Source organism: Cercospora beticola, chromosome 2 (genome assembly GCF_033473495.1).
Source record: "Cercospora beticola chromosome 2, complete sequence".
Classification (NCBI taxonomy): Eukaryota; Fungi; Ascomycota; class Dothideomycetes; order Mycosphaerellales; family Mycosphaerellaceae; genus Cercospora; species Cercospora beticola.
Window position 1 is genome coordinate 5,045,869 of NC_088936.1, and position 17,237 is coordinate 5,063,105.

General features: G+C 52.8%; 8 protein-coding genes across 8 annotated transcripts; 4 read left to right on the top strand and 4 right to left on the bottom strand.

Annotated features, from left to right (window-relative positions):
• RHO25_003926 (uncharacterized protein) lies at positions 1–1,283 on the top strand (the record flags this gene model as incomplete). The annotated part of the gene is made up of 2 exons (XM_023599390.2): positions 1–81; positions 132–1,283. The coding sequence occupies 2 exons, from the start codon at positions 1–3 to the stop codon at positions 1,281–1,283; spliced, it is 1,233 nt and encodes a 410-aa protein (XP_023455679.2).
• Positions 1,284–2,087: 804 nt separating this feature from the next.
• On the top strand, positions 2,088–3,304 carry RHO25_003927 (uncharacterized protein; the record flags this gene model as incomplete). The annotated part of the gene is made up of 5 exons (XM_023599391.1): positions 2,088–2,192; positions 2,251–2,462; positions 2,550–2,631; positions 2,695–2,986; positions 3,054–3,304. 5 exons carry the CDS (start codon positions 2,088–2,090, stop codon positions 3,302–3,304), a joined length of 942 nt encoding a protein of 313 aa, XP_023455680.1.
• Positions 3,305–3,758: 454 nt separating this feature from the next.
• Positions 3,759–7,193, bottom strand: RHO25_003928 (uncharacterized protein; the record flags this gene model as incomplete). Its single annotated transcript, XM_023599392.1, has 5 exons — positions 3,759–3,925; positions 3,992–4,220; positions 4,273–6,854; positions 6,926–7,004; positions 7,104–7,193. The coding sequence occupies 5 exons, from the start codon at positions 7,191–7,193 to the stop codon at positions 3,759–3,761; spliced, it is 3,147 nt and encodes a 1,048-aa protein (XP_023455677.1).
• Positions 7,194–8,151: 958 nt separating this feature from the next.
• RHO25_003929 (uncharacterized protein) lies at positions 8,152–10,336 on the bottom strand (the record flags this gene model as incomplete). The annotated part of the gene is made up of 2 exons (XM_023599393.1): positions 8,152–9,681; positions 9,734–10,336. 2 exons carry the CDS (start codon positions 10,334–10,336, stop codon positions 8,152–8,154), a joined length of 2,133 nt encoding a protein of 710 aa, XP_023455678.1.
• Positions 10,337–11,064: 728 nt separating this feature from the next.
• RHO25_003930 (uncharacterized protein) lies at positions 11,065–11,905 on the top strand (the record flags this gene model as incomplete). Its single annotated transcript, XM_023599394.2, has 2 exons — positions 11,065–11,175; positions 11,225–11,905. The coding sequence occupies 2 exons, from the start codon at positions 11,065–11,067 to the stop codon at positions 11,903–11,905; spliced, it is 792 nt and encodes a 263-aa protein (XP_023455675.2).
• Positions 11,906–12,678: 773 nt separating this feature from the next.
• Positions 12,679–13,718, top strand: RHO25_003931 (uncharacterized protein; the record flags this gene model as incomplete). The annotated part of the gene is made up of 2 exons (XM_023599395.1): positions 12,679–12,744; positions 12,801–13,718. 2 exons carry the CDS (start codon positions 12,679–12,681, stop codon positions 13,716–13,718), a joined length of 984 nt encoding a protein of 327 aa, XP_023455676.1.
• Positions 13,719–14,094: 376 nt separating this feature from the next.
• Positions 14,095–14,799, bottom strand: RHO25_003932 (uncharacterized protein; the record flags this gene model as incomplete). The annotated part of the gene is made up of 1 exon (XM_065602474.1): positions 14,095–14,799. One exon carries the CDS (start codon positions 14,797–14,799, stop codon positions 14,095–14,097), a length of 705 nt encoding a protein of 234 aa, XP_065458546.1.
• Positions 14,800–15,713: 914 nt separating this feature from the next.
• RHO25_003933 (uncharacterized protein) lies at positions 15,714–16,878 on the bottom strand (the record flags this gene model as incomplete). Its single annotated transcript, XM_023599396.2, has 4 exons — positions 15,714–15,768; positions 15,821–16,601; positions 16,659–16,701; positions 16,759–16,878. 4 exons carry the CDS (start codon positions 16,876–16,878, stop codon positions 15,714–15,716), a joined length of 999 nt encoding a protein of 332 aa, XP_023455673.2.
• Positions 16,879–17,237: the final 359 nt, after the last annotated feature.

Here is a 17,237-nt window from a genome sequence, read left to right on the forward strand (position 1 = left end):
ATGTCTTCCTTGATCATGTGCGACATAGTGCCGGTCAGAGAGCGTGGCCTGTACAACGGCTTTATCAATGTAGCGTGGACAGTATGTGACACTGTTTTGCCTTGCCAATTCCTGCTGACTCTTGCGAGTAGGTAGCGACTGTGATCGGACCTTCAGTTGGGGGTGCGTTCACCCAGCATGTTTCCTGGAGATGGATGTTCTGGATCAATCTCCCAGCATCCGCCATTGCAATTGCGATTGCAGTCAAATACCTTCGAGTCAAGCATCCATCCCAAGGCACGGTACGGCAACGCTTGGCTTGTATTGACTGGTATGGCGGGATTCTCTTCACCGGATCGACGACCTCCGTGCTCCTGGCGATAAGCTGGGCTGATAGTCGATATGAATGGTCGTCCTGGCGCGTCCTGCTCCCCTTACTGCTTGGTTCCCTCGGCATCGCCGGATTTGTCGTGTTCGAGGCAGCGAACAGGAGCCGGAATGATGCTTTGATGCCTCTCCGAATCTTTGCAAATCGCACATCGGCCACTATCTTCGCTCTGACTTTCCTGCAGGCCATGCTGCTGTACTGGCTCATCTACTTTTTGGGTGTCTACAGCCAAGGAGTTCTAGCGGTGTCACCAATGCGAGCCGCTGTATTGGCCCTTCCAACAAGTATCTTGACGGCTCCTGCTGGCATCTTAGCAGGGGTGCTTGTTGCAAAAACAGGTCAATACCGGTTCTTCCACTTTGCAGGCTTTGCACTACTGATGATCGGATTCGGCTTGCTTCTTCTTCTGGACGCGAGTTCTCCAGTCAGTTATCTGCTTGGCTTCCAGGTTCCCTTCGCGCTTGGATTCGGCGTCCTTCTTACGAGCTGTCTTCCAGCCGCTCTAGCGAGCCTTACAGAAGATGATGTTGCTGCAGCGGTGGGATTTACCACATCTACACGCAATTTCGGTTACATGTGGGGTGTCGCCATCGCGGCTGCGATTTTCGAAGATCGCGTCGAATCCCTGGCGGATAGCATCTCCGACACTTCATTGAAACAGGCGCTATCGCATGGACAAGCGTATTCAAGCGCGACCAAAGCTTTCATGGACTCTTTGCGGGAGAGCCCACAGGCGCTTGCTGTGGCCAAGGACGTTTTCGTCTCGAGCCTTTTGAGGGTCTGGCAAGGTGCGCTCGCTTTTGCTGGCGCAGGGTTCCTGCTTTGCTTCATTGTGCGCACTCTGCCCTTGCGCAAGACACTCCAGACGAAGTACGGTGTAGACTCGACGCGAGCGAGGAATAGCTCGAGCACCTGAAACCCGGCTTACTAACTTGATTACATGACACATGCCCCTGTCTGCAGCTTTCTTTGGAACGGCACTTCTTTCCGTCTAGTATGGAAGAAGACTTTCTAAGCCAAGCCAAAGTCGACTGCTGCAGTACCACTGCGCAGCTTCTGAGTTGGCGAGTCGACGAAGAACCTGGAAGCCCGCCAAGATATCACTCAGCGCCGTACTCTGCAGCGGCAACAAAGGAGATTTGGATCGTTGCTTTGAGCCCAATCGTAGACTAAGACTTCCGATTCCATTACTGCTCTGAGTCAACTTCCCCTGCTTATACCTAGTGGGGCTCGAAATCAAACTTTCGAAATGGAAATCATGTATCGCTTTGTAATTGCAGCACGGCGTTGCTCATCGTTGAGATGGATTCGCGCGGCACGGAACAGACATTGAAGACATTGATGATGCTTTTGATTAGTTATTGTGTCTCTATGTTTTCTCGTATTCAGATCACTGCAGCGCTACGCCATGGACTATGATTGTCCATTTCGCGGCTAGAAAGGCCTAGAATTTGCCCTCGTGTTCTTTAAAACTAGCACAGTCTCTTGATTTTCCATCAAGCAGGGATATCCTGCAGGACCAAACGTACCACGATATAGCCCTTGTCAGCGCGAGGCCAGACCCCTCGCCCTACCCATGCACAGCCCTAGGAGCCATGTGCACACTTTGTCAGCTGGACTGGAGTATGTCGGAAGACGCTGCTATATTCGCCGGAGGCTACATCTCCCCAAGCGGTGACGAGACACAATTGGGCAAAACTCATCGAGTCTTGAAATAACTATGGTCAAGGTCGCCATCGCAGGAGGCACAGGCGGTCTTGGTCGTGAAGTCATCGATGCTCTACTCGCCAAAGGCAAACACCAAATTATCGTTCTGACACGACAGGTAACGTATTCCACGCATGGTCTGCCCTTCGTTCCACTCTGACAGGGCTATGCTTTAGGATCCGACGCAAGTGACTGTACCGGACGGCGTACAAGCGATTCAACTGGAGTATAACCAGAAAAGTCAGATCGTTGATGCATTGCGAGGTGTTGAAACTGTCTTTTCTTTCATTATCACGGGAAAGGACCCGGGCAATGTTGCGCAAAAGAACCTGATTGATGCGTGTGTGGAAGCCAAGGTCAAACGATTTGCACCTAGCGAGTGGGTAGGGTTGGTCTACCATGTTCTTTTGCAGCGAGTTCATCGTCCTTTGGGACAGAACAGACGAGACGGTTCTGACGTTATGAAATCTTGTAGGGCGTCATCGACAGGAACTCCGTGGTATGCGGGAAAGGCAGCCATCGCAGCATATCTCGAGGAGATCAATGCTGAAAGGAAGGTAGGCCTCACAATCATCCAGAAACGTTGTCCATGCGGCTGACCAAAGTCTCCAATGTTGTAGGTCCTCGAGTACTGTAGGTTCATGCCAGGCCTTGCCCTTGACTACCTCGCGTACCCGAAGCAGACCTGCAAACACTTCCCGAACCTCGGGATGCAAGTCGATTTCTTCAACTGTCGCGCAATCTTGCTCAAGGAAGACAATCCTGGCCGCTTCGGGCTGACGACAGTGAACGACATCGCCGCGGTCGCAGCTGAAGCAGTGGATTATGCCGGAGAGTGGCCTATCGACGGCGGCATGCATTCAGTCATGTTGTCAGCCCCCGAGTTGGTTGAGATTGGTGAAAGGCTTAGAGGTAAAGTTGACAAGAAACGGCTCCGGTACGTGCCAAATGCTGATGCTCAGTTTCGATGATTGTGCAGGCAAGAAGTTCGACATTGAGTACGTAACATTGGCGCAGGCGCGAGCTGGTCGGCTTCCCACTTCTTGGGCTGCCGATTTCAATCACGCTGCCATACCAGAGCAATTTAGAGAGTCTTGGAGCCGCACATTCAATGCGAAAATCATGTATTCTGTTTACATGGGTGGCTATGCTGTTTCGGATACATGGAATCGTCTATTGCCGGACTTCCATTTCACGACATTAGAGGAGTTCTTAGAGAAGTACTACTAGCATAAGAATCAGCTCATTTATTCGATCTCGGATTGCAGGGACAACTTAGTCGAATCTGCGGGCAAAGAAGAAGCATCCAGATTTCACTTTTGGAAATCTTGGTTGTTTTTGGAGTTTTTACTTTTGGTGTTGATGCAAATATTATCAATTCGCAAGAATGACGTGCCCTCGTACTTCATTCCTCATCCACAGGTGCCTTACCATCAAATCGTCAAACTCTCAAGGGGCCCCACGCCGCCCTTCACTCCCAATGGTGGGCCTGTCCACTTATTCTGATCGCCATGCGGGCAGCTTCAAACGAAGCCCGAAGTTTTATGAGCTCTTCCATTAGTCGCTCAGGTCTTTCCACCGATGTGTGGAAGTCTTGTTTCCGTGCTTGGATTTGTGTTCGATGTTGCGAAAGGCTTAGTCGACTGGGTGCGGCCCCTTCGGCCGTTGTATCAACTGGGCACTTCTAGGCTCCGTTCGTCTGAGTTGGTGTCGTAGCGTCACCTGCGGATGCCTGTTGAGCCTGTTGGATCTTGGTCGCTTGCTCAATTGCTGATTGGACCACTGCTTGCTCCTCTGGCCCAAGCATGCCGTACAGTTGCTGATAGAATTGAGGCTGGGCGGTGTGCATTGCTATCACGTAATCAGTATGCCGCTTCACGAAGTTTCTGTGTTGCACAAATTGGGGTGGAAACTTACTCTCAAGCGTCGCCTTGAACAACCCATACGGCTCCATCGAGTCGAGTGGTGTCTCGAGTAGGCTCTCCTCTTCGAGCTCATCATCACCTTCATCCTCACCAACGGCAGCATTGAACTTGCTCGCTTGTTGACTGAGGAAGTCGAGGTAGGCAGTGCTTTCGTCTTTGACATCGGTCGTCTCTTCTGTCTCCTCGGCTTCCCAATCTTCACCCTCCCACTCCTCTTCTTCCTGCGCGATAGTCAGTACTGCTAGGTAAGGCAGAAACAGAAATGCAACTCACCTCTTCATCGTCGTCATAATCCCCAGAGAGACCAAAGTCCTCTTCCCTCTGCGCCTCTTCTCGGTTCTTGAGGGCAGCAGGTAGGGTTTGGAACAGTCGCACAACACCTTGTAGCAGTCTAGGCCACCCCGGCTGCACGCTCTGTGGCACCTCCTCCATCCTCAGTGACAGGAGCGCAGTGATAGCACCAATTGAGAGCTTCTTGTCATGCACGCGGGTGAAGCTGTCGATACTGGAGAACCACAAGCTGAAGAACTTATTCGTCCAGCCATTCGCTTCAAGAACAGTGAGCGCGAGGCGAGGGTTGTAGTAGATGGCATTGATGACCATCTCCATCAGATGAATCTTGTAGGACTTCACCTTCAGGTCGTCATTCGTCAGAACGCCCATAGCGAGCGAGATGAACTCCGGAACGTAATTGTCGATGCCAGTCTTGAGGTTGAGCATAAGAATCTCAGCGAGCTTGCAGCCGCATATCCTGTCCACTCCTCCGACCTTGTCATCCTTGAAGATAGTTCGAATCATGTCGACGATGGCGTCGAGGTATTGCGGTGTCTCCAGGAGTTGTCTCCAGCCGTAGTTGACAAAGTTCTCGAGCGCAGGCAGCATATCTTCGAGATAGAGCTCAGCGCCAGATTTGAATGTTCGGTGGATGAGCTCGAAAGCTTGCCACATCGTAGGAGAGATGACTTTCGCAGCGAAGGTGCAGCTGTCGATTATCTCGAACACCTCGTTGTACAAGTCATACAGCTTGTGCTCCAATGTTATCGTGATGACCGGCATGAGTATGGTTTCAAGGTGAGCCAGAACGTCTGGTGTGCTCTCCAGAGTAAGGATAAGTGTGCCAATCGTCTGCAAGACACCAAGTGCTGTGATGCTCTTGTCGTCCAGAAAGTCGCCGTAGCCGTCCTCGCCATCCTTGGACTGGTTGCGCTCGATGAGCTCGCGCACAATCCGGACATACGTATCCCTGAGTTGCTCACTAAGCGCCACAGCGAATGGAGTGAGCTCCGCAGCGAAAACCTCGACAAAGTCCTCCATGACATTTGCAAGCGCATCAACATCGACCTCGTTAGCGAGCTTCAATAATTGTTGCATGATCTGTGGAATATTTTGCTGCATCATGATCCTGATAGGGTCATGTCGGATAAGTGGCTGGAGTGCGAGCGCAGCCTCGACACGGACAGGTAAACAGGGGTCGGCCATGGACTCCAGGATGTTGCGGTAGATGATGGAGAGGTTGTTGGCATCCTTAAAGTCGAGAGCCTCAAACTTCTCAAGGGTATCGCACGCACGCGCTCTGAGGAAGCCATGAGGACTGCGGAACTCCGGGAAGACGTGTCGCACAAAGAAGTATTCGACCTGGTCCGCGATAGGGCTCTTCTTGCCCAGGATAACGTTGGCGAGCGTCCCGATCATGCGCAAAGCACCCTCCTTCTCGCGCGGGTTCTTCTGGTCGTCCGGTGCGGCCTCGTATTTGTTGACAATGTTGTTGATGAATGAGAGGACCTCGAATGTCTGCTTTCGCCTTGCCTTGGTGAGAGTGACGAGGAAGTTGGTTGCCGCCACATCCGGTGCCGAAACCTCTTCGTAGAAATTGAGCTTGCGGTGCAGGTATTCCGCGGGCTCCTCCTCAAACTGCTCCAGGTCCTCGTCTGTTTGGCACAGTACTGGAAAGAGCAGATGCTCGATCAGAATTGGCATGTGTGGCTTCAGGTGATCCCACATGGCCTTTGGCTTCACACACTCGTCCAAAAATCCGAGGGTGTAGGACAAGCACGGCTTGCTTAGCCACACCTTCTTGCTGACCCACAGCTCAATCTGGCCAAGGTATCCCTTCAGAATTTCTGGCGCAAAAGTCGCAATGAAGCTCTTTGCGACTGCGGAGTAGTCCTCGCCGTTGCCCTTCTGCAAGCTCGCAGGGTTTCCGTACCTCACGAACAGCCTGTTCAGATTGACGTATGCCCACTTCTTGCACTTCCACCAGTGATTGATCTCTCGCTCGTCCAGATCCTCCATCATCGAGTTTGCAGGAGGCTCCTTGCTGACCACGCGCAGGAAAAGTGTGCACCAGTCCACCATGGCCTGATGTGACCGCAGCTGTTGTGGAAGCTCGAAATATATGGCGTGTTTGTAGGCCTTGAGCACTGTCCTGAGCATCTCTCCCGCCTCGAGACTCTCTTCATTGACCAAGCTATTTCCGATGTTCAGTAATTGCGGGAAGGTGGCCTCGACAATCTTGTCGAAATCGCCTCTGCTGTCGCCGAGTTTGAATCGGTATGTGCGGCATATTGCCAGCAGACACTGCAGCCCGGCGAAGACGGAAGACACGTCTTGGGAGTGGAGGAGGTTGTTGGTAATATCGACGAAGTCGGGCCACTGCTTAGGGAAGTCGTTGTGCAGGATCTTCTGTAGAGCAACTATGAGTTGGGGGCGGATGCCGGGGCTGGATTTGGCGAGGACGGGTACGAGTCGTTGGCGGACGGCGGCCTTTTCATCGTCCTGAATGGACGATGTCGCGGGGATGGCATCTTCTGGCTTGGACCAGCCTTTGTTGACGCGGTTTTTAAAATAAATGGCGGCTGTTCGTTGAAGCGTCAGTATCTTGCCCACGACTCATCACGCGACTCGATGGTCTGGTATTCGCACGTACTGGACTGTCGAACTCCCGCGTCTTGCTCAGCTTCGAGGATATTGAGTAGAGCATCGAGGAAGCCCGGTGTTTCTTCTGCCTGTTCGATAGAACGCCCGAGTCAGCTCATCCAGTGCTGGTCTCACAGCTTCCCCGCCAGTGCGGGAGTAGTGAGGTGCTCGTGGGAAATATCACGCACCGACTTCAGCTCCGTCTCGGCCTGCCGCCTCACGTCGGCATCCGTGGTCAGCGTGGCCTGAATGCGCGTGCGAAGGGCGGCGGCGTCCATGTTGGCATATGGGCACAGCAGCGTCGGCGGGTGTGCTGTGGAGATCGCTCCCAAAAGTTTACAGAGCAGAACTTCCAAGCGGCATGTTTTGGAAAGGCGCGGGTCCACTCTTGCAGGGTCCGGCGGCGGAAAGTGCCAAGCCCCGCCCTCGAACGCGAGAAAAGGCAGTTGTAGACCAAGACGTGTTGCTGCTGCTGCTGCTGCTGCCCAACAACACCAACACTCACATTGTACAACTTCTCTTGGCTCGACTGCAACAACATCTCATTTGTCTCCCGCCACATTCCGATCGAGGCAGATCGTGGCAGACGGGATGAACGGTAGTGCAGGAAGGAACGCCTTTCGCGGGAACAACGTGTCACTCGCGTGGCAGCCCGTCTGAAACATTCATTTATCATCACAATCATCGAGGCGGCGGAGGTGCTCATCAGGTCTACTCATCATCTGTCTTGAAGCAACAAAACTAACAGGCTACTTCTCCCCATCCAATAAGCACGCTTTCCACTTCTGCCTCTCATATGGACCTCCTCACAACGCCTGGGAACAACACTCGCTTCCTCAAACAGCACGTGTCCCACCATCCAATCCTCCAGCCCTAACTTCACGATGAACGCCTGCGCATATACCTATTCAAGCACTTCATCACGTCAGAGGCTTCGAGACATCCGAAATCGGGGGAGTGCGGCGATACCACAATTGTTCATGGCTTCTTGTCACCACAAGCCAAGCCAAACGTGGCATCTCATCTTCCTTGTCAGCCACATCGCGGTCAGATCCGACACAGATGGTGTGGCGCGGGATAGACGGATCTCGGGGACGCATAAATGCGCTGTGTGACCTGAGGTGGGTAAGCTTTCACTCATTGCGATTGTGAGGCAAGATCGGGCAGAGTGTTGGAGGCAATGGGTGACTTTTATTTCATTATTTCATATTGATCATCTCAAATAATGGATGTGCCCTACAAGAAGGCAGCCACGACAGCCACAGCTCCCACCAAAGCGGAAGCAGTCGCACCCATCGAGGCACCACCAGTGTATGGCACAGGCGTCGAACCACCGGTCGTGCCATTACCACCACCGGTCGTGCCATTACCACCACCAGTCGCGTTGCCGCCACCGAGGACCAGCTCCCAATCACCACCTGGCACATCGCTCGCCTCGCCATCCAAAAGACTCACGAAAGTCCCATTCGCACTCCTCAGCCTGCCTTCCACGCCCGGCAAACTCACTCTTCCTGTCGTGCCCGCCGGTGTACTGAACCTAAACCCTTGAACCTCACCACTCTCACTGCCATTAACCTGACTCTTAAACTCACCCACAGTCGTCTCAAACCCAGCATCCACAAAAGTCAGTCCTCCCAATCTAGGACTCAACTCCCACGTCTCTCCACCTGCAGTCAAAATATGGATACCCGCAACATAGAATGTCAAGGACGATGTCGGACCTGTCGCCCAGCCGTGTGCGTGGGAGACACGAGGATCATTGGTATATGGCGCGTAGTGCAATTCTCCCGTCTGCGAGTATCCTTCGATGAAGGTGGAGTTCGTCATGCGTGGGTCATCGAGCATGAAGCCCCATTGCAGACGAATCAGATCGAGGGCTGCGGACGCATTGTTGGCCAGGAAGTGGGTTTGCAGTTCGAAGCCGGAGATGAAGGGGGAGACTGCGTCAGCGGCTTCTGGGGCGGGAGCGCCGTATGGGCCCCAGCGGGAGTGGAGAGACACGCTGATGCGTTGGTTCTGCTCGGCCGAAAGGGTGATGTTTGAGACAACGGCCCAGGAATTGCCGTCTTGTGGGGCGAGGGTGGTGGTCTCGTTGTCGACGAAGAGGCCGAGGTCTTCGTTCCAGAGGAGTTCGTTGGCGACAGTCTTGATTCTGGAGGCAGTGCTACTCCAGTTGGAGATGACAGCGTCATCCTCGTTGAGAGCTTCGGCCAGAAGAATGCTTTGTTGAAGGGTGTAGTAGAGGATGGCGTTGGCCTCGATGTTGTGACCACCCATGCCGAATCGGAGCCAGTCGTTGGATGCCGTGACGTTCATGAGGCCAGTGGAGTCGATGTTGGACAGAGACCATTCAATGGCACGCTTGTAGGCTGGCCATTTCTCTCGAGCATAGTCAAGATCGCCAGAATAAAGATAATAGTCGGCGACACCAATCAGGGTGTAGAGGTGGTAGGTGAAGGAGATCCTAGCTGGGAACGGAACACCAGCATACGGAAGCAGACCAGACTCATTCTGACGCTGGAAGAGGGAGTCGAGTGCATTGGCGACGGAGACAAGGTCGTCGTACGATACAATGATGGCTGGCACAGCGATAGCCATATCGCCTGCCCAAACCAGACGATCACGCTTGGCTCCATCGACGAGAGCAGATGTACCATTGGTGATGGTAAAGTTGCTGTACCACGGATTTGGCGGCGTCTCGTCTCCCTTCTGAGTTGAGTTGATTACGTCAATGAATGGCAAGGCATCGCCATATCTCGGGTCAATCTGGATCCTGTTACCTTCTGCTGCTCTGGCATACAAAAACATCGCAACTTACTGTGCACAGCTGGTTCGTGTATGCTCCAGCATACCAAACCCTGTTCACAAGCTCATCGTTCGAGTGAAAATATCCGCTGTACTGAGCGATCTCCTCTTCAGCCACATGTGGCATTGCCGTGTAATGTACGGAGAGCTGTTCGACTTCCAAATTGCCAGTGGTGTTGTGAATCAGACTCAGATACTTGAAACCACCTCGGTTGTGACTTGGGTCAACAGTGTAGTTGCCCGGACCCGTTGGTTGAAACCATAGAACCTCATCAAGACCAGCATCTGCAGTTCCATCGCTGCCCTCTCGGGTGATCCAAAGCGAGCTTTCGGAATACGTGATGCCGATGTATTGGTCCGGGTCGACATCGCCAATGACCAAGGTTGTGATACCTCCAATGTTGATGCCGAAATCGTAGGTCACTGTCGAATCGTCCGTGAAGGTCGCACCTCCCTCGCCACCGACGAGAAGCGATTCTGCATCTTCGACTGTTCCGTTGACTTGGTAGACAGATCTGGGGATGACGGTGCGTGATCTTGGGGCTAAGATGTACTCATCATACTTCGCTGTGGCAAGCCCAGCAAGGCATACTGTGCTTAGTGCTCGGAGCAGCATCCTGTCCGACACGAAATGATTGCTCGAAGTCCAAGGAAAAGAGAATGAGAGACAATGGTGAGCAATACTTACGACTCGTTTTATGCTTTTGAAGCTCGCTTAAAAGACGAGAAGCAGTACCGATTAGCCGCATATTTCGCGAGACCTTCGCACCGTTCGCCTCTCGATGGTTCCTGAGATACCCTCTCATGCTTGTTCGGATGCATTCCCGGCATTGATGCCACGCGGAGTGGCGATGAGATTATAGCATGTTTCGGTGGCCATCAACCCGCCTGCGGGCGAAGAGCCTGCATGTTGACAAGCGTATCGTGCAGCCGTGCTTAGCGCGTCTTGCCTAGCGCCGCAAGGTATCAACTACCGATCTTGAGTACAGAACGTCGTTCAGTTGACAAGACTGGAGAAGCGACTTCTTAGCGAAGTCCCGGGTACTGCAATGAATTGATTGAGCATGGCACGCAAGTCTTTCTGCCGTCATTGGGCATGCGTTTCGATGTCGTGCTGTAAAATTTGGACGACTCAAAAATCATGTCGATGAGGAGGTGAAGTCGTGCCTGACGATCCAGTCCATCTCCACATTTTCCGTTGCGGGGCAAGCACGATGCGTCCAGGATCGGCCTTGGCTCGCTGCAAACTTCGCCCGAGGATGACTTCATGCGTACTCACAAGCCAAGCAGTGCAGGCTTTCGTCCATTGACAGCACTTTGCACAGGCCATCGAGTATTCGTGCCATGTCCGACTCGGTGGAAGAGATGCGAGTCGATCCCGCGCGGGCCAAGGTGCTCGTGGAAAACCTCGAACAGGTCGTGAAGCGTGTCGATGCTGTTCGAGGGAGTCGCGCAGTATGTGTAGAAAAAGAGACTGCATGTGCATAACTGACATGGACTGTAGGTCAGGGTGATCGCCGTCTCGAAGTTGAAACCTGCCACTGATATCCTGGCGCTACACCAGTCACCTCTGAAGCAGTGTGACTTCGGCGAGAACTACTCAGACGAGTTGACGAAAAAGGCGGGCTTGCTTCCGAGGTCGATCAGATGGCACATGATAGGAGGTCTGCAGACGAACAAATGCAAGCCACTGGCATCAGAGGTGCCGAACTTGTGGTGCGTGAGCAGTGTGGACACGGCGAAAAAGGCGAACGAGCTAGAGAAAGGGAGAAAGGCCCTGGCTGAGAAGGAGTCTTTGACGGAAAAGTTGCGGGTGCTGGTGCAGGTCAACACCTCAGGGGAAGAGAGCAAGAGTGGTGTAGAGCCAAAGGAGGCGACTGAGCTTTGCAAACATGTGCGGGAACAGTGTCCGAGTTTGCAGTTGGCAGGGCTCATGACCATTGGCGCAATCGCCAGAAGCCAGGAAGCATCTTCGCCTGATGCATTGAACGAGGACTTTGTCACGCTGCGAGATACAAGAGACAAAGTCGCCGGCGACCTCGGGATCGAGAAGGATGAGCTGAAGCTGAGCATGGGCATGAGCCAGGACTTTGAGGCTGCCATCTCTGCTGGAAGCGATGAAGTGAGAGTAGGCACGACCATCTTCGGTGACAGGCCGGCCAAAAAGGATGCCAAAATTCTGTGAGCATCACATAGACAGACCTCAAGACCACAGCGATGGAACTTTGTTTCGCACAAAACGTCCAAGGCGCGCACTGGACGGACGGATGCAAAAGGACGTGGCACAACTCACAGAGAACAGCTACCAGCTGAGACCAGGAAGAAATGTCAATGGAGCAGCTATTGGCGATGCACGAAGTTGCCGCCGCGCTGCAAAACAAATCCAAGCCGAACCCCTGGCTCGAACCTTGAACCACCAGAACACCAACAAAACAGCAAAAAGATAGCCCGACGACTCTCCTGCGAGTCGTCAGACATCTTTTAAGGAACCAAAGACACACTGGTACTCGGCATTTCGCAGTGTGCTTGCTGACCTACGACTGGGGCACCTTTCCTAAACCAATCCTGAAAGGTGGTACCGAGTCGATTTCATGAGTAAGCAGGATTGCAGCGGAGTTATATAGCTTTAAAATGAGGCGGCGGCGGTGCGGTGGCTGAGGGGTACGTGAATGGGGTGGGCTGGAGTTGATGGGGGTTCAATCAATGTTGGTGGCGGACGTGGCGATGACAGCAATTACATGTAGGAGGGCACAGCAGACAGCAATGGCTTCTTGGCGTTTCGGCTCATTGCCGTGAAGGCACTTTCGCTCGCGCCACGAATCGTTGAGCAGCTGCACTGCACAGCAACTTCCCGCTCAATTTGCTCGACTCACACATTCCGCCAGATTTTTGCCCACAATCACTCGACTCGCCACATCAAGAACATCTAGATCAACCCCTCTGAACAGCATCTGCGACATGCCGAGCAAGAAGCGCAAGGCGTCAGTGGGCGCAGGCGCAGTTACCGCCCCTCGCAAGACGAAGGTCGGTTGCTGCAGGCATGTTTGCGTCACCACCAGGCTCAAGACTGACATACACAGGTTCCTCGAGCTCCTGAACAAGCGCCACCCCTTGTCGCATCTACTCGAGTGACGAGACTGATGAAGCTGGACAGCGTCCGCCAAGCTGTGTTCACCACCGCTGAGCTGCTCGAAAACATCATTCTTCTGCTCCCTGTCCGGTCCATCTACAGTGCCTACCGTGTCTGCAACCAGTGGAAAGCTCTGGTCGATACCTCGAAAGCGGTGAAAGAGAAACTGTTCTTGCTTCCATCGACTCCGAAGCAGAAATGGAAGTTTGAGAAAAAACCGTTCTCCGGCTGGATGGGAATCGACTCTATAAAAGTTTCTTTAGCGTCAGATGATATGGCACTCAGCAAGATCCTAGCGCCTCTCTACCAAAGAGACTTTCCGATAGTTCTGGAACCCGTGAAGCTTCATCCTCTGCTCACGCCCGTCGATGACTGCGAATTTATGAATCATCGACTTCTTGGGAACGGGGCAGAGACAGCCAAGCTAAGCGCGGGAAAGAACGGCCGCACCTTAGCAGCTTTCCTGAACACGCCCTCAACAACCCCGGCCGCTCTGTTGAAGTCCAACCCGGTCCTGGACGCCCCAATCACAGACCCGCCGTGCAAGTTTGTCAAAGTCAATCAAACATGGACTGTGAGTTGGAGGCGAGACCAAACAAGATCCCAGGGTTCTTCAGTTGGTCGAATCGAACATGCTATCGGATCTGACATGGGAATCACACTCAGAGACGTTATTGCTTCACTGCATCAACCCGGCAAGTGTTATGGATCTAGCATCCCATGGGGATATAACCAGCCAAGAGCCACTCTCGAAGAGGCGTTGCGAGGATTCACAGAGTACGAGCTTGTGAGGGTGAATGATCATATCACAATTCATATGCCTTCTCAAGTTGTTCCGAGTCAAGAAGAGTGGCAGATGGTGAAATAGGCGCTTACAATCTTGCGCGAAGTCAAATTGCCATCAGGGACACCGACAAACTGCTTCGAGGCAGAGGTTTTGCATGATGACCCGGGAACGCTCAAGCACACGCTCAGGAACGAGCAATTGCTCGCAAGATCCCGGCCACGTTGCTCTTTGCGAAACATGGGTTTTGGAGGTTAGTTGCACGCGGCGACGTGATGGTTGCCGATAGCCTCTGGGATCGGGCTGCGAAAGCTAAGCGGGCGCTTGGGCCTGAACACGGAAGCGTTGCATCGAATTCGAGACGCACAAGCGGTAGCGTCGCAAGCCACAGTAGCTCTATGTAGTCGAATAGGGGTGCTTCATTACAGTCATGTAAATCATCCTCCCTCTCCGCATTAGCTCATACCAGAACCCACGCCACCGTCGTGATCACTCCCACTACAGCCCTCCAAGCACTCCCATCCAATCTTCCCGCCGCTCCAAACAACGCAAACGCATTACACTCCTCTTCGCCTCCGCCATTGAACCGGTCCAGCGCATTCGCAACAGTAAAACTCTTGATCCCAATACTCGCCCTGTTACACTGTCCTTCCTGCGGGCTGACACAAGAAATTCTAAACCAATCCTCATCGCGTCGCTTCTCAGGATTGAACAAATGTGTACAATTTGGCCCGGAGAAGAATGTCACACGCCGAGCGGCTGTGTTGTCGCGGACATCAGTCTCGCCGGCTCCGGCCGCCAGCACGAGTTGTTCGTAGAAGATGTTGGAGTAGTTAGCTGCTGGGTCAAATACGTCTTGATTGGTGAGGTTGTAATAGAAGGGTTCCAGATCTGGGTATCTGATGTTGTCGGGTAGACGATCTGTTTGGTTTATGATGCCAGAGGAGTTCGGGCTCGCCGTGATTTCAGAGAAGTCGAAGCAGTGGTTGACGAGCGGAATGCCAGAGATGGAGACCGTGAAACCTTGTTGGTCGGTGACATTCGAGGGGCTTGCGCATGTACTGAGATTGTCTAGAGAAAAGGTTAAGCTGAGAGCTTGTGACTGTGCGAATGCAAAGTGGGACTGCAGGAGCAGGAGCGTGAAGGATAGAAGTTTGGGGTGCATCTTCCCTGTGGTCATGGCCTTGCTTGCTCACTTATAACGTTGAAGCAGAGCAAGTTGAAGAGTGCGAACGGAGTCCAGGTAATGTTTGCGGCACAGCACAACATGCTTCGAGGCGGGCGTCTATTAGAGTGCATGATCCTGCGACTAAACCTCTATTGACTCGATGCACGACGATCTGCCAAGCGGCCAAGTAATATTGTTTGTGTTGCTGGTAGAACTTTGTTTGCTGTACAGCATGCTGTGAGCATGCCGATGCTTCAGCTTTAACACAGAAACGTGCTAAAACGTCTTGAGAAACATGTCCGGTGGTAAGAGATAAATTAACATTTAGCTTTACAGCCCGTAGCACCAAGCAGGTTGTCTGGGCTCTAGTTTGCTCGCGTAATGTCAGCTGACCGCCGTTCGCGAGTTGCCCAGGAGGAACTTTCAGCGAGGACCACCTGCGTAATGAACACTTGGATCAACATCTACTTCGCAACTTCCAGCGTGCCAGCTCGGCTTGTAATCTTTGCCGATGCCCAAGTGAAGACTTGAAAGGGCGCCTGTGATGGCGCAACGCCGAGCACTGCGTTTCAATCGATAGATGGCGAACGATGGGCATGTTGAGAATGGCCTGGAAAGCACCGTGCTTGCCTTGATAATAAGTCTGCTGCGAGTTGCTTGCGTGAAGCATGTTGATAGTGGAGCGATTGAATGTCAAAAGCTGCAGACCATTTTCGCCGTACCGTCCACGAGCACGACTTGAAACAATTCCGCAGTAGTAGAGTACTGTCGAGGAGCTGTAGACTGCAGTGTGGACAAGCGCATGAAACAGGTGCGATCGGCAGGAACGTGGGAATACTGAACTTTCGGTAGCGTGGCGTGAAACCGCACATACAGTTCGGTTGCTGGTAATGACTACACGCGAATTAATGCTATTGCTTCAAGCGCTGAGCTTGCAGATCCTCTTGGGCATCCTTCAGCAAGAAGCTGCAGTCTATGTTAGCAAGCGCACTGTTGAGTGTATTGTGAGAGCACTTACTTATACCACCAGATCGTTGGACCCACTGTCCCCAGATGCCACAACGCATGCGCATCTACCATACCCTTCCAAGGCGGGAAATCGAAGAGCTCCAAACTCATCGCAAAGATGATCCAGAACACGATCAATCCAGGCCAAGCAGCCCACAGCCTCCCGACTTTCCTGAACCTGGAGATCGAGAACCATGTCCACATGACATTCTGGATCAGTCCAACAACCACATTCGCCGCCATGTTGTAGGTGTAGTCGAATCGGATAAATGTGAGATATCCGATATGGCACAAGTACAACGTGACGCACAGCAATGTCCACATCCGCACGACTGTGCCCGTCTTGTTACCAAATATGTCCTTGCGGTCCAGTCGAAAGATCCTTATTGGTGTGTAGAACATCCCATACATGACACTCGCTCCTGCCGCAAAGTAGTCCAACTTCTCTGTGACGTTACTGTCGCGTGTGTGGAAGATCATGCTGAAGATCCAACTAGCAAGACCGAAGTATCCAAAGCCCAGATAGTATTTCCTCAGAGCATATCGAGCTGGAATCTGTTCCCTGATCTTGCTGATACCATGCTGATGTGCGAGGAAGTTGAGGAGAGAGAAGAGGACGGAGGCAGGCTCTTGCATGCCGAAGAGCCGGTAGAAGGGCCATTTGCCGTGGAATTGGACGATCGGCGAGAGGTATGGAGGGTCGCGGCTTAGTCGTTGATCGGTAACTATGTGCTGGCATGCGTAGTCGCATTCGGAAGGACAGGTCCAGAAGAGGAGGCGATGGAGGAGGGCTGGAGAAGAGCAGCTTTAGCAATTGTCGCAGTATATTGACACAAAGGCATACTCACAGATGCTAGGCCCATCTTCGCCACAATTGGCTTCTATGCAGTCCTATGTCGTCGTCTCTCAGCCTCTGTTCCTAAGACCCGGAATGCTATGTCTTCTTACTTCCACACATTGCTTGAACTCTGGCAGACGATCGCCCAAGCTAGCCGTTGCTATGCCCGAGAAGAGGAGGATTATGCAGACTGATGGCAGCCATAATCGGCTCGAAATGTGTTGTCGCATGGTGGCATATCTGGCTGCGGCATTGCTCGACGTTGCACCAAGTCCCTCGCGCCTCTTGCCCTGCCAAGCCAACGACATTGGCGAACTCAAACCTTCACTTCACCTCTCTTCCCACTTCTTCAGAACCTTGCGTCAAGCAATCGCAAGACCAGGACAGACTCGACGCGCCATCGAGCAGTCTCTCCGAAGTCTGCGCCCGAGTTTTTGGCGCCGAGAGACCACATACACTTCTGACCGCGCAGCCGTGGGCGCGTCATTTTCGCGTTTTAGGTGGAAATAACAGCGGCATCACAGTAAGTGGTAAGTTGTCCATAGAAGGAACTAAAGCTAAGTATATTCGCTGTTCTCTTTTCTCTTAG